We start from the raw sequence: 23,416 nt of genomic DNA on the forward strand, positions 1-23,416 counted from the left end.
GCTTTTCGGCCCGCATAGCCCGCTTTTCGACCCGCTTTTTCGTGCTAAACGGGCCGGCCCGGCCCGTTTAGGTCCGTTGCGGGCCGGGCTCGGACAAGAAATTGAGCCCGCGTGCTTAGCCGGCCCGGCCCGGTTTTCTAATCGTGCCTAGCGGGCCGGGCCCAAAATAGGCTGGGCTTCACCGGGCCCGGGCCGGGCGGCCCGTTTGGACATCTCTACCACGGAGACGTACAATGATCATCGTCGTCGCTGAACGCACTGGCCGAGGGGTGAGTGAGTACACGACAAGCGATGCAACGCGCCGACCCGACGTGAAACTGATCGCACTCCGCTCCACTGCCGGCGAAGGTTGCGGCCAGGCCAGGCCACCCTGAGCAAACGCGGACGCAACCGGACCGACTCCACCACCACCACCATCCCCAGGGGCAGGCGCCAGGCGGGACCAGCTGCAGAGCCAGGTCCAGATCGCGCAACGACAAGGGAACCGGAAAGCCAGCCAGCCGGCCCTGGCCGCCCCCGGCCCGCCACCATAAAAGGAGAGGGAGGCCGTCGACTCGACTGGCCGAGGACGGAGGGGCGCGCGCGTGTAGGGTCGCAAGCCGAGCCAAAAGCAGCTGCACTGCAGACCGACCACCACGCGACGCTCCTGCTGGCTGCTGCCGCGGAACCCGGGACAAGCGACCTCCTCCACCTCCCCAGCTAGCTATAGCTTCCTGCTTGCAGCTGCAGGTGCCAGCCGAGCCGCCTACCGGGTACAGCCGCACAGGCAGGCGGCGGCATGCGCTCCAGCCTCCAGCAGTGAGGGAGGGAGCTGTCCCGCTCCCGCCCCTTCTACTTCTACCCCTCCCCCCCCGCGGGCCGAGAGGGAGTCCGCCCGCCGGCGCCGCGCGACTCACCGATGCCCAGCCATGAGGCCTGCTGCGGCACCATGTTCTGGGTGTACCTCATGTCCTGCGTCGGCCTCGTCGTCTTCGCCGGCCTCATGTCGGGCCTCACCCTCGGCCTCATGTCCCTCAGCCTCGTCGACCTCGAGGTGCTCGCCAAGGCCGGCACGCCCAAGGACAAGCTCAACGCCGGTACTCCTCCTCGTCTCACCCGCGGCGGCGGCGGCGGCATATTGCCGCACCAGCTGCTGCTTCTGGTTACCGACTAACTAACCTGTGTCGTGCGTTGTCCTCGCCCCCGCAGCCAGGATCCTCCCCGTCATGAAGAACCAGCACCTGCTCCTCTGCACGCTCCTCATCGGAAACTCGCTCGCCATGGAGGCGCTGCCCATATTCCTCGACACGCTCGTGCCGCCCTACGTCGCCATCCTCATCTCCGTCACGCTCATCCTCGCGTTCGGGGAGGTGGGGCTGTCGTACCTCTACTGATCACTTCGATCGATCCAATGGAAATCACAAATCAGTTCCCCCCCTTCCTGACGAATGAATTGAGCCACCAGCTGATTCGGTTCCTCCTTCTGCTGTGCTACCTCCGCAGATCATGCCGCAAGCCATCTGCACGCGCTACGGGCTTAGCGTGGGGGCCAAGGCGGCGCCCGTCGTCCGCCTACTGCTCATCCTCTTCTTCCCCGTCGCCTACCCGATCAGTAAGGTACGTTACGTGCGTGCTGTACCGGCGGCTGATTTGTTCGTGTTTCAAACAGCTAGTGAGGGATTGGATTGGAGCCTTGTGCTTGCTGGATTGCCCGACTGAAACTGGGATGGGACAGCACAGGAGTGGGCGGCCGCGAGTAGGATACAGATCGATCGCTACCTTGTCCATTATTTTAATTTGGCAACGGAAAGGGATTTTCGTTCCATGCTCGTCTAGTCGTCCAAGTCACACAGGGCCAACACTGGCTCTTCTTCATCTAATAAATAATAAATTGATTGGATTGCGCATGCTGGCTCTGCAGTCACTTATTTGACTTGGTGGTACCAGCCCAAATGGCACAAGAAGAAGTAATTTGGGAACCGTGAAGCAAGAACCATTGTCTTGATCATATTATGTCGCCTGACTAAGTAGATGGAGATGTCAACATGTGGCTGACTCACCTAGGGCAAAGCAGTCCCTGCCACAGGATAGTTTAATTTAATCACTTCCACGAGAACCTGACTGTTACTGATCAGCAATTCTATTGAACTAAATCATCTCTGCATCTGATTGTTAAGTGAATGCCACAACTTGTCAATTCTACAGAACCTGAACTTGAGAAACATATGTTTCATATGTATGTGTTGCCTACATTTTGCAGTAACTTAATTGATTCATATAATCGTCTCCATTTAGTTGTTGGACCGCCTACTGGGAAAGGGACATTTTGCACTAATGAGAAGAGCTGAGCTGAAGACGTTAGTTGATATGCACGGCAATGAGGTTGGTATACACTTCTCTTCAAAGGCTTCATACCCAGTTTAAACACTGTTATATGTACCTATCAGTTTCTTGCATTCTTGTTATTCTACTTCATTTTTTACATGTTTATATATGCTGCATTAATTAATGTGCCTATTTTACTCATGCAAGTCGACAGTTATCTCTAATGTTCCTCATTTTTTCGTGCATTGGATCCTACATAACCCTTTTTCATTATGTGTTAACACTTAGTATGAGTGAACAAGGATGAATGCCTAAACATTTGTTGTTGCACAGTCCTATATGGCGTAGATATTATCTTTTTGGTATTTATTTAACTTTACCTCTCAACAACTAAACAACAATATGGGCTACCATCTAACTCATGGTGTTCTGTTCCTTTGCTGTTACTGTTAGGCTGGAAAAGGTGGAGAGCTCACTCGTGATGAAACAACTATCATTACAGGAGCTTTGGAGCTGACTCAAAAGATTGCAAAAGATGCCATGACTCCTATATCTGAAACCTTCTCACTTGACATAAATGCTAAGCTGGACTTGTACGAATCTTTGAACTTAGAGTATCTGTATTCCCTAATTGTTATATTATACTCATAGAACTATTTGATCTTTCTGTAGACACACAATGGGTATGATAATGACTAGAGGGCATAGTCGTGTTCCTATATACTCTGGGATTCCAAGCAATATTATTGGCCTTATATTGGTAAGTGACCTAAATTGATTGCACTTTTGGATAACATCAATTGCTACCATGGTCTATTTTTTTCTTAGGCTGACCCTTAATGTCAATGAAATGAACAATTTATAATTTCCTATTTGTTTGTTACCAACAGTAAAAATCCCTCCTTTCAGGTAAAAAACTTGATTACTTGCCGAGCTGAGGATGAAGTGCCCATTCGTAATGTTACTATCAGAAAAATTCCAAGGTATCATCAGACCAGCCCTAGCCCGCCCCTAGGGGCAACCATAAATTCTTTCTTATTTGTGCAATCTTATTTTGAGGTTAATAACTGTATAAGAACTCATCGTGTTCTATATATATTATTCATAAATGTTTTGGATGATATGGGTGCATATCTTTCTCCTTAGTAATCTGCATTAATTGTCTTCTAATTTCCACAACGTCTTGCCACTGTTCTGTATATCAGGGTGGCTGATGATCTTCCTCTCTATGACATTCTAAATGAGTTCCAGAAAGGTCACAGCCACATGGCTGTGGTAGTTAAACGAACAAAGGAAGCAGGAGTATCCACTGAAAACCAAAAGAGCACAACTGCAGATTATAAAATAAACCCCAAAGATGCTCATGCTGATGGTACACGCCTTTTATTTTTTTCTAGTAATTTTTCTGCGGTGATTAAGCTTCACTCTAAAAAATGTGTGTTTCTGTATACACAGTACTATTCCATTAACCTTTTGCTGATCACATGTATTTCCAGGAAATGACTGATTTGTTTTTGGCTTTCAGGCTCATCCCCTTCTTATGCTAACAACACTGCTGGAAGTCGTAGATTTAACATAGAGAAGCATGGAGACGGGCGCTCATGTAATAAGAAATCAGAAAAGAAGCGGGAAAATATTCTTGATTTTAACACAGATCCACTTCCAAGCTATTCAATGGATGAGGCGGCAGTCGGAATAATCACGATGGAAGATGTAATGGAAGAACTTCTACAGGTTGCACATATTTGTAATCAAGTTCCCATGGTTTGGAACAAGTATTTACATTGCTCACAGCATAAAATGTCTACCATGCTTTCAAAATATGCACTAAGATCACCAGCTAATGATGCTGTATGAGTGTTCTCCATATCCCATTAAAACATCAGTTGTTTGCAACATTTTAGCCATCATAAGGAGTGCTTGTACCTGGGTCATTATGGCCCTTTATTTTCCCTCTACTTTAATATATGGGTGCGCAGTCCTCCTGCGCTCTTTCGAAAAAAAAAACATTTTAGCCATCATAAGTACTAGTATTCAATTAGGAGAGAAACTAGGGGGGAAAATCAGTTGCACTTGAATTGTGGTAATTTGTTTGTCTTCTCAAGTTTGGCTTCTCTCAGATATTGTAAACTGACACGGCTCTGTTCGCAGGAAGAAATCTATGATGAAACAGATGAGTATGTTGATGTACATAACAAGTAAGTATTTCACTAATTTCTGCTTATTCTGAATAGCTAATCTAAATCTATGCCACAGCTCATGATTTTCTTGTTTTATTGCAGGATCAGGATAAACATGTTACCTCCAGGCAAAGCACTGTCACCTACCATATCTCCTGGTGGTGGACCCTTACCTCAGGGGCTCCGAAAGACTCCTATGACATCTCCGTTCTCACCATACTACCATTGTAATTCAGTGTTACGTTCCCCAGCTTCCAACCATTGTCAGTCACCTGGGACTCTACCGACAATACTTTCCCCTGGAAGATCACCTACTGCACAAACACCTGGGCAAAGTTCACCAAATGGAAGTCAGGTGAGCATTCATTTTTGTGTAACTAGACTGTTGCGCGAACTGTGTACTTAATTTTTCTCGATGATTATTAAAGGAAATCTTGAAGGTCTCATTGTTGTACGCTCTTTTGGTAGGTTTCAATAAATTCCAACGGTCAACATAAAAAGGACGGTGAGAACTAACATACCAGAAGATTGTTTTCCAGACGGTCTCGTCTCAAGACGGGATGCATGATTAAAAATCATGAAATTGCTAGCGTAGGATTAAGCTGCGAATATAAGTAGCACAGCTCTCTTGAATGGTTAGTGGCCCATGTATTTATTGATTGTTTGCTTGTACATATATGCTTCGGCATCCGGACCTTAGTATGGCCTAATCCTCACTATGTATCATACATAGGAAGTGAATGGAAGCCAATATAATTTTGCTCTAGACAATTTTAGCTTGCTTTCTGGACCCTTATGTAAGCCTTCAAGATAGTGAAAATGTTAAGTGAGTAGCTCACGAGCTAAATAATGGCTAGATATTCTCGGTAATGACCAAAATCGATCAAGTACAACACCAAAAGCAAATAAAATAAAAAACAACGCTCTCAATTCCAATCAAGATGAAATAAGAGCGAAAAATGGGACACCAGAAGAAAAAGAAATCAAAACTCTAAATAAGAGTCTGGTCGCCATCAAGAAAACCATAGAACAAGAAGGTGTATCAAGGGAGACGGGTTTGAGATCCACTTGAAGTCATTCTATAGTGGTAACCTATTCTATATGATTGGAGATGTCGTGAAGTAGAATAGTGAAACAAGCGAATGGTTGACTGGTGGAGAGAATTCCTTATAATAACGTCGTCTAGATCGTTAGAGATGCTAGTTTCGTCATTATTGTATGATAGATTGGTTAAGTTGTTAATGTGATTCAAGTGGCTTATTGAAACAGAGATATTGTCTTACATAACATTGTAGAAGGAACACATATATAAGTTCGAGTGCTAGTCACAGTCTATTAGAGAGTGTAATCTGTAGATATTTATGGAAGGACTTAAAGTTTGACTTACATGCTTCAAATAATACGTGGTCTAGGGGATTGTTAGTATCTTTATGGGGTTGACCTATATAAATATTTAGTTAAAACCGAAAAGCTCGTGTTAAATAGGTTATGTGTTATGGTTTAATACTGTACGGAAAATTGACAGTACGTTAACACAAATTATATGGTTGTACCTCGTCTGTCTACCATAAGGTGTTAAGAAAAGGGTTAAGGCGTGCCACGCGTGTACACGAGGTGAGGCTTGGCGTGACGTGACATAGCAACGGTGCGGTCGGGAGCTACACATTTGATGATGGGAAGTTCACTTCTCTGTTGTTGCTAGCCGTCACACACTGTTTCAGTTCTTGTATGCACGAGCACCGGATCATAGACCTTCAAAACGAGTGTTGTCTAAGAGTTCATCTGCTCGGACGAAGGACGACAATCATATTTTAAGTAGTGTCCGCAAGCAGCACTACTCCTTCCTGATGGCGCGGTGGTGATTACCATAAGTGCGCTTCATCAAGCGGGACGCCTATAATGACTAACAACATATCTGCTGCCGCCGGGTATACTTGTTCTTCGCGGCGGTGTTGAAAGTTATACTCTCTCCGTTTCGTTTTAATTGTCGTTTGATAGTGCAAAATTGAACTATCCAGCGACAACTAAAAAGAAACGGAGGGAGTATATGTTAGTCACTACTTTATACACACGTCCCTGTCCTCGTTCTTCTTCTTCATCATCTCAAAAAAAAAAACTGGCTTTGTGTATAATATCAGCAGGTGTAGTCGATGGTTGGTGTGTCGTCGGCATCAATAGAATGATCGAAGTGTCGCATTCTGCAGCTCCTGGTCCTCCGCTCCCTGCCTTGCTAGCTGTTGTGTTTGTGTCCAGGTATTACAAGGAGCAACGCAGTGTCACCAAGTACCCCTGGTAGGTATGATTCCGAATCCAGATCCGTTGAGGGTCTCCTAAAATTATTGGTTAGGGGTGATTTGTTTTGGGGTGTCTAGTGGTATTGTCAATGATGTGAGTTTTGGGGTGTCTAGTGGTATTGTCAATGATGTGAGGCACTGCGACTAACCATAGACGAAAAAAAAGAGAAAGGAGCGTGGCCAGATGAGCTCCTCCTCAGTGTTGCTCCTGCCAATCGATCGGTTAGTGGTGGTGCAGAGAAATTCTGGTGACCGCTCGAAAGAGTAACGACCACCACCAACGTACTACTGCAACGGCCACCCCAAGTCTTTGCAGGGTGCAGCTCACTGAACGACGACTGCAGCTGCGGCGGATCCGCGTTTGCCCATCAGCCTGTCCTGTCACTCGCTCACCCATCTTCTAGACTCTGACCGACTCCTCACAGAGTTGGAGTTCTAGACTTGTATGCTTGCGTTGCGACCCAACGGAAGGCACGCGCACAACGCCTGCCTTTCTTCTAGATTCCGTCGGTTTCGTGGGCCGAAGTTCCGCGCCTCTGGACGGGGGCCTGGCGTGTATCGTGGTGCGTTGCCTCCCGCGCCACCACTACTCCGTCTCCAAGTCGCGTCGTCGCACTCGAATCCATCCATCCATCGATCGCCTTCCTCTCTTTTTATATCGCACCCCCCCGCTTCCGCTCGCTCGATCGTCGGAGTAGGCGGGCGGCATGCTGCAGGCCAGCTCGGAGAGGCCGGCGGGCCTGCTGTGGGTGCCCGGGACGAGCCCGTGGCCGACGATGGACGCGGGGCCGTCGGCGAGGGCGCAGGAGATCGCGCGGCGGCGGGAGGAGATGCTGGGGATGCTGCGCGACCTCCCGGAGTCCGAGTACGAGCTCTCGCTCACCGACCTCGTCGAGAAGGCCGGGGCCGAAGCCGAAGCCGAAGCCGAAGCCGCGCCCGCGACCGCCCCCACCAAGGCAGAGGACGGGAAGGACCCGGGCGCCGCGCGGTCGGCGGCAGCTGCGGGGAGGCACGAGCGGAGGGCGTCGGCGCGGCAGCGGGGCAGCGGCGGGAGCAGCTTCCGCAGCAGCAGCGACGGCGTCCTGCTCAACTTCTACATGCCGCGCTCGCTCACCCGCAGCTTCACCGCGCCGCGACCCGCCCGGACGCCGTCGTTCGCCTCCGGCTGCCGGAGCCCCAGCGTCGCATCCGACTGCAACAAGAGGTAAACCAAATCATCGATCATGGAACGACTGCAATTTTCGTTGTTTCTTCCTATTATGCCATTTGTTGCTCCGTAGGCAAATTTTCGAAACCCACTAAATAAATAATGGTAAAATAGCAAATTTGTCGTCGATCGGATTCGTATCCAAGTTGCGAAACAAATAATTCCCAAGGGAAGCACGCCTGTCGCCTAGTCGTCGTCCTCTGCGCATAGATGGTCGTAGCTGCTAAGGAGGCCAAGCCGTGTTCAAGGCTTCAAGCTGAGCTGTGTCCACAATATACACACTTACTCCTTCCTTAGCCAAAAACAGTCTGTAGTCACCTAAAACATAGCTGCCGTGCACTCCTGTTTGTTCAAGTGCGTGGCCGTAGTCAAATAAGGTTGTGATGACTGATATTATAAGTAATATTAACCGATGCGCCGTGCGGTTGGTGGTGGTGCAGGGAGAGGGACCCGGACGCCGAGACCGTCAAGTGCTGGTCGTTGCTGTGGGATCGGCGGTGGCGAAAGTCCAGCCGGCGGGACCCGCGCGCGCCGCCCAGCGAGGGCGAGTCCGCCATCCGCGCCGCGTCGGCAGCCATCCTCAAGGCGGCCAAGCACTCCCCTCCGCCGCCCAATACATGAGCTGCCGGATGCGTTGCTGCTGTACGACTCTTGTGTCTGTCTGTACATATTTTGCCTCTGCGTGTGATGTGATGTGATATACTGAACCTACTGATGCGCTTTGTTTATAGCTCGCTCGCTCTAGTCTAGTGTCTCTAGTTATTATAGTATTGTTCACTTGGATTGGACTGTTATGTACAAGTAGAAGGCGACAAACTTCCAGTTACATATATGCTGCCCGCAGAGCTTCCTTCTCTTCTCATGTCAGGACATGCGTTACCAATGGGGAATGCCAAAATCTCAATTCCAGTTGATCAAACCTTATATAAATTAGAGAAACAATTCGGTTAGAAATTGTTTCAGACCACCGTTCCGTAATAACCGAACTGAATGCCTCCTTTCAGAACTTCCAATGTGCAACGAGGAATGCCAAAATCCACTAGATTGCAATACACATAGAAGAAAGTTAGTTCAGATAAAGTTATATTGTTTCCCTTCATCCACTAGTTCATTGATTTGGTTATAACATACTCCTACTTCAGCAGTAATCAAGCATATATACCATAAGAAAGAAAGCACGATATAACGAGGAATTGGTCGGGATGAAGGGTGATATCTTCTAGCTAAACTAGTACCTTATAAAGGGACTATATCGAACTAGCCAAACTACTTACTTAGCAAGAGATAAAACTTGCATAAGACTAGATAGAATAATATGAAACTAGGAAAAGTAATTTCCAAAATAGTATGAGGTGTATACCATACGAGGCAAGGGATGACATAAAATATATCCTCGAGGTTTAGTTGTTTACTGGTAAGGTATGTTTGGCAAGTCCAGACTAGACTAGACGATTCATGTGCTAATTGGTATCACACCTCAAACCCACAATAAGAGCGTTATGAGAATCACTATAGAAGACACTGCAACAAGCCATGATTTCACGAATCTCCCATAAAAATGAGTACAAGAGCCCCCCATAATGATAATCAGAGCCGACAACAACTTGAATAACCGCTCAACAATCTTATAAACTCTTAGCCGTCTAGCTGACGACAATCACCAAGAGTAATACGAGTGTAGCTAGCCTAAGTCACCCATCCACAGGATGTAACAACGACATTCAATGCATCAGGTGTGCTCCAATCTCACCCAATTGGTAAACTGCAAGTTGCAAGTGAGTGGAGTGTGTTTCTCGCTCAATTGTGCCATAATCTGCCCTCGCACAAAATTCCAGGGACCCACAAAGAAGCATATTGTTGTTGCCGCACCCGACGTCCTGTGGCCTAGTGCCCGAATTTGCACGGCGTTAGAGCATCTCCAACAATGTGACCTATAAAAATGCCCTATAATTTGAAAATAAGTATATTTTATAGAATTTAGGGCACCAACAAAACACCCCGCTCCAACAGTAAAGCCCCAAATCTAGATTATAGGACAGCTCACTACGGTGTAGTATATTTGAATCACTTGAGAGGGTGCCCTATAGTTTTTTGACAAAATTTTATAAAATGGGGCACTGTTGGAGTAGTTTTTCCTGTGTAGAGCTCCATATTTCAATTTAAGACACTAGTTTGAGGCATTGTTGGAGATGCTCTTAGGCTATATCCAACAACTTTTCTATCTCACTCTCTATTCCACTCCCTTTTTTTAATTTTCATCCAATGCACTTTATAGTGCAAAACACTGTTGTGCATGGTTATATACATGCTCTACTTTGCACAGCCTTAGTCCACCTGTGGACCATCAGCAAACCTGAAAGGTCTCTTTGGATGAGATTTTTTGAATTTGCTTTTGCAAAAACGAAAAACTAACTAAAAGGATGAAAAGCCACATTGTTGTTAGGCCAAAAGTAGTCCCCCTACCTTTCTCCGTTGTGAGGATGAAGACATCAGTTCTTTTTTTTTTCCCTTCTTTTTAGTCTCCGATCTCTTTCCATCCGTGAAACAGTGAAATCTTTCTCATCTCATGCGACCGCACGTCTTCGGACGGTGAGTCGGTGACGGTGCTCCTTTTCCCGTGCTTCCCGCGCTCGGCTCCGATGATGACTCCTCTAGCCTCCTCCAGGTGAGGCCATCCCCTCGAGCATGTCGAGACCTTGACCTCCAAGCGGACTAGCATTGATCCACCACCGCCAGCGAGCACGACCTCAACCACCATAACTGTTGAGCCAAACAAGTTTCAGCTTTCACACAGCACATAACCTACAAGTGTTTTTTCACAGCTTATACCGGCTTTTTAAAAAAGTCGCAGCTTAACCAAACACGCACTAAACCACGTCTTTGCTTGTGCCCCAGGCAAGAGAAATATACAAAGCTACACGGTGGAAACTGAAAACCACGTTACACAGGGATGTATTACAACTGTTGAGCCAATCGGGTTTCAGCTTTCACATAACTCATAACCCACAGTTTAAAACAGCCTTTTTTAAAGTCGCAATTTAACGAAACACACAGTAAAACACGTCTCTGCCTGTGCCCCATGCCCTAGGCAAGAGAAATATGCAAAGCTACACTGTGGAATCTGAAAAAACACGTTACACATGATGTATTGATATAAATGTCTACAACTCTACATGGTCCCTACATCAGAAAGGACAAAATTGGGAACTTAAGCAGAGGAATAGAAAAACTGGAAGCTATTTTTTTTTTCAAAAAAGAAGGAAGCAAACCGAACCGAACAACAATGATGGCTCAGATCATTTTTACAGTCCCCAGCGTGGGGAATCTAGCCACCTAGTGACTCCGTCTTCTTCACTTGGTGCTGCGAGGATCTCAATGCAGATGTCCAATACAGCCTTCAGGGGAAAAAATCCAATCAATTGGGAGTCGAGTATAAACTTGCAAATTTTGTTCGAGGAAAAGACAACAACATTTTACTCTTCCAATTTACTACCTCCCAGGTATCAAGGGTACTACATAGTCTATTGAGAAATTATACTGCTACATCTTAGTTTCCCTCCAGAATTATTATATAAGCACTTAATGGCCTGCTTATGGATTATCATAATCTAGGTACCTAGATTATATAATCCACCTAATAATCTGTGTTGTTTGTTTGTCTCTTAACTTATTTAAGTTGGATTATATAATCTAGAGGGTAAACAAACAGGGCCTTAGTTTCCTTTGTTCAGAATGACAAATTTGTTCTCGGATTCGCAGAAGAGTTGTGTATCCTTGTATTAAAGAGAGAAAAAGGAAACCGCCCTGACAAGCACTACAACCTAATTCCAGGTCCGTCCATGAGGGGCTGTTTTACAAATGTTGGTTAAAAAAACTATGAAACACACTGCAAATGAGGCCTGAGGAACAAGAACAAACTAGTCTTGACCTAAGAAGAATAGCAATTAGAAAGGTGTGTACCGAAGGATTTCTGCAATTGATAAGCTTGCTACCCTCCAGCAAGGAACCGTCCAGCATCCAGCTCTCCCAAACATCAAAAGAATGGCTTGCAAACACAAACTCCATCTTCCTATTAATCTGTCAATGTAGTGCAACAAATCTTTATAAGAACATCAGTGATCATGGGCACTGAGAAAAATGATGCCTCTATTTCTCAAACTTTTTTTTTCGTTCAGAAAAGTACATTTTTTTGGCAGTTCTCAGTTTTCACATACAGTAATTGAGTTCTTGAAAGCTGATAACATAAACTTTATTGTATACAGTAGAGGGTTCCAAATTTCCAAGGTACAAACTTGTGGGCCCAAGTGTTAACCAGGAATTATTGAGAGAAAAAACCAAACACGTGAACATCAAATAAGAAATGTGGTCGTGTAGGTGGCTGAGTCAATATATCAGGTGTTGAGGCCTATGCACTCGTTATATCAGGTGTTTTATACATGTGTGGCTGTTGGCTTTTGTAAGTTATTTTTTTCAACAGGCATAAGTAGGGTTTCTTATAATTATAGCTCATGTCAATAGACAATAGAGCAGATTGTGCAAAATCAACTTGGCTACTAGGTTCATTTATTTCTTAAAAACGATACGACAGCAAATATATCAGGTTGTGTAGTATCAGCTTGGCTACTAGTTTCTTTTATTCTTTCTCAAATCAATACAACACCGGTCACCTCATTGGCATGCACAGCCCATAAGGACCCACATGGAGGAAAGATCAGCACTGAACCTCCCTAGGGCCAGCTCATTGTTCATGAGCACTACTCTCAATTGACACACACTTTTTCTTTCTACTGGTAAAATAAAATAGCTACTCCTACTAGTCAAGTAACCATAGAATCAGAGAAGACTTAGGGGGTGTTTGGTTAGAGGGACTAAAGATTAGTCTCTAGTTTTTAGTCCCTTTTTTGCCAAACACTAGGACTAAAATATGGACTAAAATGATTTAGTCTTTAGTCCTTCACATAGGTGCTAAAAGAGACTAAAAGCCCACATGAGTGTATTCCAAGAGCATTTGAGTCTTTGGACAATATATTTAATGACTTTAGAATCTATTTAGTCCCTATAACCAAACAAGTAGGGACTAAAGTTTAGTCCTAGGGCTAAAGTTTAGTCCTAAGACTAATTGAAACCAAACATGGCCTTATATACCTGTAGTAGCTTACCGCCAGCAACAAAGGATCGGAGCCCCATAGTATCCTGAAAAGTACATATCTTGTCAGTGCCTACCTAATACCTATGCCCTAAAACCATAGCAGACATGAAAACTGAAAAAGGGAACGATGGCTATAAACCTATAACTGTACCTTGTTTTTGAAAGTAACAAGGAACTGAGCAGCGGGGTCCCTGTTTGTAGCATTTGAGACAACATCAAGAATCCAGCCACCACCACCAACTACTCTCTGTCTTGCAACATGGTACCCTGAATTATCTCTTGCTCTCAAAGCTACAATAAATCCATCTTTTAGTTTATCAGGGTACTTTCTACTGAGTAGTACAGGCACCTTCTTCTCGGATGTTATTTCCATCGGGGATTCAGAAAGAGATTTATGCTTGTATTTTGGGTCCTCAGGAGAGGCAAATCGTGAACTGGAACTTACAACCTGGTCCCTGCTACTCATTGCAGTGTCATCATCTCTCCGGGAGGAATAGTTACTGTCACTCTCAACAGCAGATAAGTCATCTGGTTTCTGTTGAGGTCTGCGATGGGCAGGCCTCTTTTTCCCTTTCTTTCCAGAACGACTACGCCTCCCTTCAGATCGGGAGCCAATGTTTACAGACTTTCCAGACGCCTGAGGCTCTTTATGGTGGGATATGGCTCTTTTCTTTTCAGACTCCAGCGTTATGTGGCTTTCATCTATTTCAGTATCAAAAATCTGTGACTGGCTATCCTTTGCCTGTGGGCCTAGATAGTCATCTTCATTTTTAGCTTCACTTATTTCCTCATCTTCATCAGAAATTGCACTACTTGGAAGAACACCATCGAAGAAAAAGGACTGTAACATAGTTATTGCTTTCTCTCTTATTTCCATCCACACTTCTTCGCTGTAGTCTGCACTCCGCGGAAGAATTAAAACATTTGGCATCTCCCGCACCTGTACACAGCAATGATCAGTCACCAGTTTGCTGAACAAAATGTAATGAAACAATAACGGTGTTAAAATAACAGCAACTCGTGTCCTTATCTGCGAGGACAACTATTAGCCGATTAAACAGAAAAGTCCAGAAGCTGGTCATGTAAGCCAATTACAGTACATAAAGCAAGCTCCTGATTAAAATACCACTTATGCAAACTGAGAATTTTTATATGAAATAATAAGCAGATACTGCACTGTGTAAATAGTAAAGTTCAATACATAAACATAGGACACGTAGATAATGGAACGTTTCTATAGCCTATTAGCCTTTATTCAGAGAGAACCTTAATTGAGTTTGATTTTAGATAGATTTATTGATCCTAAATGACCATTTACAAACATTGTTTAATATTCTGCTTCTAATTTGCATACCCATGCTTCCATCCACTGTGGACCTTCAGCACCATCCAATGCGCAACCAGCTATGGTACCATCAATCAAGAGCTGTTTGAGAGCACAGTCATCTATAAGCTGGCAACTACCAGTATTGACTATGAAAGCTCCTGCAGGATTCAAAATATTCGATGACAAGATGATATAGAACTTTCCGGTCAAAAAAAAGATGATATAGAACTAAAATAAAGGAAGGACATGCACTATTTCAGACTACAAGAAGCAACATAACACAATTATAAAAGAAAAGCATACCAGGTTTTATGTGCTGCAGGCAGTCAGCATTAAGTATATGCATGGTTTCATTTGTTAATCCGCAATGCAGCGAAATAAGGTCACTCGCTGCTAATAAATCATTGAGAGTGTCCATTCTCCTTGCTGCAGAAGGGAAAACAATAGAAGGCCGCTTTGTTTTCCCACTTGCCTTCAGCGGATGTGCAAGAAGTCAGGATATTGAAAGCAGTATTCTTAACTTACATCTTATTCAAAATGGGTACAGAAGGAAGAGAAATGCAAGTTGGAGAAGAACTTAAATAGCATGATCTTGTAGCATAAGGAATCGGGTTTAGGAGTATTAAATTATGAATTTGGTGATCTTGTATGACAGGAATGATGCACTTGAAAATTGATATTTAGGTTAATTCTCATACTGCCATCCCCTGCTCTTTGCATCATAGAAGTAACAACTAGCAAGATAATTCTTAGGTTGCCATTTATCATAAGCATTTTTTCTATTATCATATGTCACCGACCTTGCTGTGCATAGAAAAAAGAACAGTTAGGGGGTGTTTGGGAACACAGTTTTTTGGCAGTATTGGAACAATACTGATTTTTTGAGAATAACATGGTATATTATACAGAAATGTGTTTGGAAATGTAGGTAAATATATCTGTATTTAAAACCAAAGTATTATCAATACTGCAGCTGTTTCAAAGCATTGTAAACTTTGCTCTCCACCAAAGTTTTATTCTGTAAACAAGCGTGTGGGCGGTACCGGCGAGGGTGTGGGACCAAGCTGGGTTCTGCGGACACAATGCCGAAAAGGCTGTCACTGGTGTACCTATCGCTCGTTCCAAACTTCCAATGCTGCACGGGGCTGTATGACATAGCTTGGGTGTACGTGTACCCAATGATTCAGCTTTCATATGATTTTAGCTTGTATGATATTTGTTATCTAGAAGGAAGACTTCAATTTATGGAATAACTCAACCATGCGGCTGTTACTAACCTTGGAGATTTTAGAAGATAATTCCAATAGGGGACAGAGAGCCTCACAGGCTATATACTTTGTTCCCAAACACCTCCATGTATTCAAACTTACTTTGTTCCCAAACACCTCCATGTATTCAAAACCGTGGTATTCTAAAACTGTGGTATTGAAAACTGAGATCATGTCATGGCATTTGTATACTGTGGTATTTGAAATACCGTGGTTTTGAAAAACTGTGTTTCCAAACACCCCCTTAGTAGTAATTGTAGTACTAAAATTACTTAGCCTATACAACAGTCCCTCCAATTAACAGAAGGGATGACAAACATTTCAGTCCCACGTTCCAAATGCCTGGAATCCTGTCAACTTCAATTCTACAAAATTTATAAATTCCAAGATCTAAACAGAAACCAGCTTAGTAGTTTAAGTAAAACCCTATCCAGTATATCCACTAGCGAGATACTGACAGAAAATAAGATAAATGTGAAACCAAGTCGAAAATATCATAACCAGCAATCCAAGCATGGGGATCCATAGTTTTCGAACAGTGTGAGTACTAATACGAACTAGTAAGCAGATGAAACAATGGGCGCATAGGAGGAAGTTGCAGATCCAGTACCACGTAGCGCGGATCGAAGTAGAGCACGCTCATCCGAAACGCGAGACTACGAGTGGCGAGGCAGCGGGCGGCCGCGGACCGGCCAATGATACCGAGCACGAGACCGCGGCAGCGCCGCATGCCGCGGCACATGGGCTGGACGGAGCCGAGCCAGCCGGCGGCCGGGACCGACGAGGCGTGGCACGAGAGGAGGTGGGTCCGGCGGAGCAGGCCGAGGATGAGCGCCATGACGGTGTCGGCGACCTCCTCGGCGCGGTTGGCGTCGACGTGGACGAGGCGGAGGCCCAGGTCGGCGGCCGCCGCCGCGTCGGCCGCGCGGTCCGCGGAGCCGAGACAGAGCAGCAGCTGCCAGGGCCGCAGCCGGCGCTGCGCGGCGCGCGGGAGGAAGGCGAGGGAGGGGAGCAGCACCGCGGAGGCGGCCTCGATGCGGCCGCAGGCGACGGCGGAGAGCGGCACGTGCTCCACCGCGGCCACGCCCGCCAGCCCCTCCTGCTCCAGCGAGAGGTCGTCGAGGCAGTTGAGCGACACCAGTAGCGGCAGCGGCCCCCCGCCGCCGCCGCCGCTGGGCGCCGGCGAATGGGCCATCCTGGATGGCTCCGCTTGCCCTTGGGGGATTCGGGAAACGGCGGCGAGGGCGGGGCTGTGGCGTGGCGTGGCGTGGGTTTTGGGGTCTGTTTGGTTTGATGCCTAACTTGCCACACTTTGCCTAACTTTTCTGCCTAAGGTTAGTTCTTCAATTCGAACGACTAACCTTAGACAAAGTGTGGCACAAAGTGGGACTCCCGGCGCCAGACGGGGGTCGGGGGCTTTTGCTTTGCCTTTTGCTTTGGGGAGAGGGAGATGAGGGAAGAGGGACTGGCGGTGTCAGAGCGGGTAGCCCCACGCCACCGGTTCACGAGGAGAGAACTGCAGCCGTTGGATCTTGTAGCGTTTCGCAGCGGCTGCGCTCGTGTTCGTGTCTCCTCTCTCGTGATGCGGTGCACGGCAGTTAACGCTCAACTGTCCAGTGACAGTGACATTCCTTAACGGAATATTCCAAGACAAGTCAATCCCCCAAGACGTCGAGCGCGGTGGCCCGTAACAGAGGGAGCTGCAGGCTAGCAAGAGCGAGATGATGGCGTGACGGAGGCACGGAGCTTGGGAATGGCGAGTGCTGTTGAGTCAGAAGCACCATGGCGGATAGAGTGACACTGTCTTACATTTCTTTTTAGTTTATATAGGTAGGAGGACGATAGCAACATGACATCAGAACGACGTTAACCCTGCAACTGTAAACTTACCTGATAGAACTTCCAATACATTTACGTATGGTATCCAAAGCACACCGAGGCATGCACTGATTCTACTATTCCAGAGCTTAGATTCAGTTAAACATCGCAGCACTGTTGGATGCTAAACGAACAGTCGTTGTCAGTGAATGCTACTGGACAGCTGTTCACTTAAATGAATTTGTCACTTTGCGGCACCACAAAGGCATGCATGTGTGCCAGCAGCAGAATACCACTAAACAAACTGTTATGGGCTCCAATCCTCTTGCTGCAAATTCTGTCTTTTACATGCTCTCTCCTCTCTCTAAAGAAAAGGATCAGAGTTGTTCTAGGCTACTATCAAGATTCAGATTCTCTCAACACAAGGGATAGAGAGCGTGTGTTTGTTGTACACTTGTACTTGTACTCAACGTTCAGTAACGAAACTCAATGTTTACCTATTCCATCCCACGAACGTCTGGGGTCAATACTGCCTCCGATGCAGATGATGCCACAAAGCGCACCCTTAAGTAAAAAAAAGAAGAAGAAAGAGACGAGAGAGAGACAAGACTGTCAGTGTGCCGGATGGGTGCATAGTCCGCCGATAGATCCGGAAACGAAGCGCTGTGGATGGCACCCACCGACAGCTGAGCGTCCCTCACCAGAAATTGAAGGGGCATGGAGGTTGGAGAAGGCCACAGCGGTCATGGACAAGTTGCTGAGGCAAATTAGGTGCAGCTAGAACAAAAGAAAATGCCCTTCCATCACGCAAGCTCGCATGGCATCCATTGTTTCACTTTCGTGCTCAGCCCCGGTCCTATGATTTTGAGGGCCCCCGGCGAACTGATCATGGTGGGCCCTCTATACTATAAAAAAATTTCTATATTATGCAGCAGAGCATATTAATACTTTATAAATAAATGATGATGTGTATTAAAATTAGTTTTTTAAACAATCTAAGAAGCTAGATAATATACATCGGTACAAATTAACGCTTCACAGGTTGAAAAAATAGGAACGACGATCGCCGGATAACCCAAGTTCTGATTGCTCGACCATGCGTGTCTGGAGGCTAGCGCAGTGGTGCCTAGCTCCGTGGAATCCTGAAGGGTTGGATCGGCGAGATGGCGAACGACGATCACATGGAGGGTGTGGTCTCATAGACGCTCGAGGACGTGAGCGTGACGACTAGGCAGTGGGCAACGCGTGCCACATTGTCCGTGTGCACCGGACGTCAGTGTGCCTAGCTCTCCCACCCTGTTGGCTACCTATACTATTTTACTACTAGCATATAACTTGTGCTAACGCTACGTTCCTGTGAAGAGGAGGAGAGGGGTGGACGATGACGGTGGTGGGGCGAGGGGAGGGATTGATGGCGGTGGGGATACGGGGAGGGGAGGGCTAAAGGATGATCAAATAATGTTATGTTAAATATGGTTGTAATTTGAGTGAACAAAATAGATGATGTTATTCAATAATCTAAACCGTTAATTTTGATGTTATGTTAAATATGGTTGCAATTTGTTTGATGGATTTCGTAAATATTATAAGTGTGTGAGTTATTTGGTTAGATGGGTTTTGTAAAGTGTAAATTGATATATTATATAGTGTTATATATACTAAATATTGGGCCCCTAAGAATTTTAGGCCCCCGGCCGTCGCCTCTCTAGCATAGGCTTAGGGCCGGCCCTATTCGTGCTTAGCTCACTAGGAACCGACGCCGACCACCCGTCCAGGTCTGGGAGAGGTCCAGTCAGGGCAACATAGTTTACACTCTCTTTCTCCGATAGTCTCTTCCAGCTTACCTGCAATTCAACAACGTTTCATTTAGCAAAACAGTCTAGGGCCAAATGGTGGCACGATACTGCCCAATTTCTCATAAGGTAACTGATCTAACAGGTCGCAATAAACTGGCATCCTAGGCTAAAAATTCCCTTACTCTACAAGAGTTTAGAATGTGGCTTCTATATCTTTACAGTTTAGCAAAGTTCATGTTAGGCTACCGCATAAAGTTCAGTGGGACATTTTTTTTTGCAAGTTTACAAAAAACGATATGGCTATCCTAAAATTTAGTTCGTTTTCATGCCACGACATGGCATAAAAAATGAACTAACCATCTAATTTTGCAAAAGTAGAGTGGCATGTATACAATTAATCCTAAAATATAGTAATATGTCACACACAATAATAAAGGTGCATTGTATTTAGTGCAGAGGAAAAATGCTAACAGTACAAAGAGGACGAAACAACAAACACAAACTCTTTCATACTTCAAAAATCACTGCTTCGAAATTGTCACCAACTAGTAGCAAACTAGCAGTTGAAATAAGTGTCTTTAGTAATTGAAGTCCAAATACGTGTATTGCTGATGAATGGTACCATACCTGTCCAGGAAATGCGGAACAAAGTGCTTTAACTGTAGGGTTTTGAACCCAAGGCGATGAGAGAGATTCTTCAGTGTCTGATCCACCACAATTTACCATGATTCGACCGTCTGGCATTAGCCTTTTTGCAATTTGCAACCAAGTTTTGGCCTGTATCAATATTAAAATAAAACTAGCACACAGTGAACAACGGTAGAATAAACAAAGCTTCGTAAAATAATCATCCAGGCATCTCGTTTAAGACAGGGCTATATATTCCTATAAGTGATTCATCCATTATGTAATTTAATTTTGTTTACACATTGCATGCTTGAAAATAATTCTCAAAGCTACAATATGCTAGCCATCATTGGATACAGAACGATAATAAAGCAAGTAACCAAGATGGAAAAGGATATTTACTTCTTGTAGCTGAGGTATGACCTTTCCATCACAAAACAAATCTACAACAATTCCTGCAGACCGAATAGCAGACACTTCAAGTTAACAACAAAAGTCAAATTGTATACTCACAGAGACAGTCTATACAAGTGCAAAATATGTATTCCATTCACATGGTTAGTTGTTCACCAGCAAATCCTCCTTCGACTGTTGCTGATGGAGAAAGTGCGTCACCAATGCGCACCAAAAGTGAACCACCTGATTCTGTGGCCTTCTCTAAATCAGACATACCAAAATAATCCCTTGACAATTCAATTATCTGTCATGGCACACAATCAGCTTTTTGCAATATGAAGATTGGGTACATGGAAAGCATGTGCGTGAAGCACAATAGATAAGGCTGCAAGATAATGTGAGCATAACCAAGGATAAATTACTAATGTTTTTGTGACAACTGACGAGTCCATAATATAATGTTCACATGGTTGAAATCGGTAAAAAATATCAAAAACTTTAAACAGAACAAAAGTGACTAATGAAAAGAGTTGTCACCATAGGGTCGATCTCCCAGCCAATAAGTTGTAACCAAGGCCAAAACTTTAGCATCAGATGTGCTGATGTCCCAGCACCCTGAAAGAAACAGGGAAATGAAAGAGTGATTAGGCACAGATTATTCACAGGAGTGAAGAGCAGTGTGTGAAAAATATGTAAGTATTGTTTTTCCCTAAAGAAATCGCTTATTGAGCATAAAGAATGTAGTCTACTCATGTAAAGTCTGGTTATAAATGGTAAAACATATGTCCCCCAAAAAAACATGGTAAACCATCCTTAGAAGAAGACAGAAAGCATCCCTTCCCCCCATTCCCCGTGAGCATGCTAGTAATTTTGCCTAATGCACAGTAGCTTTGCTGGAAAAAAATATGAACTCTGACCGACAGAAAAAAGGTTGTGATTATCCTCATTAGGTGATTTACCAAACCTAGTAGTGCAACAGGGCCCCGTGGAACAATAGCTGGCAGGCTCACAAACTCATCCTGCGTTAAGCAAAGGCAAGAGCAGGTTATAATTAAGCATCAGCGTTCAACAACGGTTCCAAGAAAAGAAAAGGACTGCAAGCCAAAGAGTCAATGAAACATATAGTTTGTTCACTGAGAAACCCCTCACTAGTTTTTACATGAACCAAGAAAATCCTCACAAGTCTTAGTTTATATATGATTGATGACACTACAAAACAGGAGAATCAACATATTATTATTACTCTGATCAAGTGCTCAATGCCGAACGGCTAAAGATAAACACATTAACAAGTATCAAACTACTGTTTCCTATAAGGGCCTCGGAAAGTTTGGTGAGTAATGTATAAAATTACAAGGGCGGACCGAGTACACAAGGAGCGGGCGCACGTGCCCCCACTCAAATTCTGGGGCTCTAAAGAAAATATATATTCTTTCACGTAGCTATAGAGGTTCATCAGTAACAGGCCGCCACTCAGATTTTGTGCTAGTTCTTCCCGTGTTATATTAGTGAATGGTTGTCCAAGTCTGCCGTCTTAAAATTTGTAGGTGTCGGTTTAGTGTCAAGTGTGCGTACCCAGTACGAGTTGGTCCAAACGGTTGTTTTGGGGAGAATGCTGTGGATATTCTCTGCACGACACAACCAAACACGGAGCTCCGATTGATCAGCAAACCAATCCACTGTCAAACAACAAACTGAACAGCTGTAGGCAACTAATAACCACCCATACGTACTGTTGTGGTCGAGGACGAGGTACCGCGCGACGGGCGAGTCGATGACCATGATGATCTCGTTGAATTCGCTGCGGTTGGCAGCCAGGAGCATGAAGTCCTCCGGCCGTTCCTGCGGCGTTTGCTCCTCGACGGCCGCGGAAGCGGGAGGGCCCGAGACCTCAGCGCCGCCACCGTCCGGAGCATAGCGTAGCCGCGCGGTGCGTGATAGGCGGCGCTGGGAATGCGGGTGCGGCTTGGCGTGGAGGCGGACGCGGCGGCGGTGGAGGTAGTCGCGGAACGGGGAGGCGGGCGTGACGGTTGTCGCCATAGCTGAGGGGATAGAGTGCACTGGGGTCTGGCCGTCTGGGGGATGAGGGTCAGAGGATCATTTCTCAAGGAAAAAACGATCAGCCTAATTAGGTCCACGCCATGAGGAGTGTATATTTTCCAAACAATTCTTAAGGTTAACTAATATAAAAATCTAGTATTTATGATACATAACAAGTATCATTAGATCGATCATAAAATAAATTTTATAACAAACTTATTTAAATGTAGAAGTATTGATCACTTCTTTTCAAAATTATAAATTGTTTTTGGCTTTTCTATGTGTATGGTTTTTGTTATGTAGTGTAATATCAAGGTGAATAACAAATTCTTTGTAAAAATAGATAAACTTATAATTTAAAACAGGGAAAGTTGTAAAGTTTGATTCGGTCTAAATTTAAAATGATATTATTTCAGAATTGAGACTGTAGTTAAGGCTACGTTTGTTTCGGGTCTCAAGGACTCTAGAGGAGGTAGCAACACCGGCTGCTTAATCTCTTCTTTTTTTTTTTTCTCTTCCTATCTCCAGCATGTAGCTATTGTGTTCATGGACGGAGCCAAAAAAAGTTTAGAATGGACTGAACTAAATTGTTGCATTATAAAAGCTTATTCTATATTATATTGTATACATTTTAGATTTGGAAAGATTATAGTGAGGCTCCATGAAATCCGAAGCGGTAGGGGGGCTCGAGCCCCGCCCGCTGGATCCGTCCCTGATTGTGCTTAACGGTATAATAATGTAGAACATTATAATTTGTAAGAAAATAAGTTTGTTTTTCCTCACAAAGCCCCTCGAAAGACATCCTAAGTTGATAAACACTACTATATCATTATTATTATAGTTTTTTCGGCATAGACATATGTTTGGAAGCTGGTTGAATGGAGTGGATGATACACTTAAGTACAAAATCAGAAAAGGAGCATGCACCTTGTGTTGGACAATACGGCTATTTCGAAATAATGTGATTTTTAACAATATACTAGTTTCTACTCTTATGCAGCTCATTTATA

The 23,416-nt window shown here is 44.9% G+C and overlaps 4 protein-coding genes across 5 annotated transcripts; 2 read left to right on the forward strand and 2 right to left on the reverse strand.

The window, feature by feature from the left end:
* The first annotated feature begins 668 nt into the window (after positions 1–668).
* Positions 669–5,248, forward strand: LOC100274981 (DUF21 domain-containing protein). Its single transcript, NM_001360664.1, has 12 exons — positions 669–1,076; positions 1,189–1,349; positions 1,483–1,596; positions 2,275–2,361; positions 2,758–2,897; positions 2,977–3,064; positions 3,214–3,287; positions 3,510–3,676; positions 3,830–4,038; positions 4,456–4,502; positions 4,587–4,839; positions 4,953–5,248. The coding sequence occupies exons 1-12, from the start codon at positions 899–901 to the stop codon at positions 4,998–5,000; spliced, it is 1,566 nt and encodes a 521-aa protein (NP_001347593.1). The 5' UTR covers positions 669–898; the 3' UTR covers positions 5,001–5,248.
* A 1,761-nt stretch (positions 5,249–7,009) lies between these two features.
* Positions 7,010–8,840, forward strand: LOC100278223 (uncharacterized). The gene is made up of 2 exons (NM_001374037.1): positions 7,010–7,982; positions 8,426–8,840. Exons 1-2 carry the CDS (start codon positions 7,486–7,488, stop codon positions 8,604–8,606), a joined length of 678 nt encoding a protein of 225 aa, NP_001360966.1. The 5' UTR covers positions 7,010–7,485; the 3' UTR covers positions 8,607–8,840.
* A 2,098-nt stretch (positions 8,841–10,938) lies between these two features.
* Positions 10,939–17,122, reverse strand: LOC100285198 (uncharacterized). The gene is made up of 7 exons (NM_001158092.2): positions 16,340–17,122; positions 14,765–14,933; positions 14,489–14,619; positions 13,286–14,074; positions 13,131–13,178; positions 11,946–12,062; positions 10,939–11,380 (listed from the first exon to the last, which is right to left on the reverse strand). Exons 1-7 carry the CDS (start codon positions 16,922–16,924, stop codon positions 11,288–11,290), a joined length of 1,932 nt encoding a protein of 643 aa, NP_001151564.1. The 5' UTR covers positions 16,925–17,122; the 3' UTR covers positions 10,939–11,287.
* Positions 17,123–17,618: 496 nt separating this feature from the next.
* LOC100277948 (S-adenosyl-L-methionine-dependent methyltransferase superfamily protein) lies at positions 17,619–22,492 on the reverse strand. 2 transcript variants are annotated; one of them, NM_001151386.2, is made up of 8 exons: positions 22,100–22,492; positions 21,942–21,994; positions 21,326–21,385; positions 20,904–20,981; positions 20,541–20,670; positions 20,373–20,425; positions 19,971–20,120; positions 19,168–19,391 (listed from the first exon to the last, which is right to left on the reverse strand). In NM_001151386.2, exons 1-8 carry the CDS (start codon positions 22,404–22,406, stop codon positions 19,230–19,232), a joined length of 993 nt encoding a protein of 330 aa, NP_001144858.1. In that variant the 5' UTR covers positions 22,407–22,492; the 3' UTR covers positions 19,168–19,229. The 2 variants fall into 2 exon arrangements, with proteins under 2 accessions (XP_023157619.1, NP_001144858.1); XM_023301851.2 differs by lacking the exon at positions 21,326–21,385 and having other exon boundaries at positions 17,619–19,391; positions 22,100–22,473.
* Positions 22,493–23,416: the final 924 nt, after the last annotated feature.

This window comes from Zea mays, chromosome 1 (genome assembly GCF_902167145.1).
Source record: "Zea mays cultivar B73 chromosome 1, Zm-B73-REFERENCE-NAM-5.0, whole genome shotgun sequence".
In the NCBI taxonomy this organism is placed as follows: Eukaryota; Viridiplantae; Streptophyta; class Magnoliopsida; order Poales; family Poaceae; genus Zea; species Zea mays.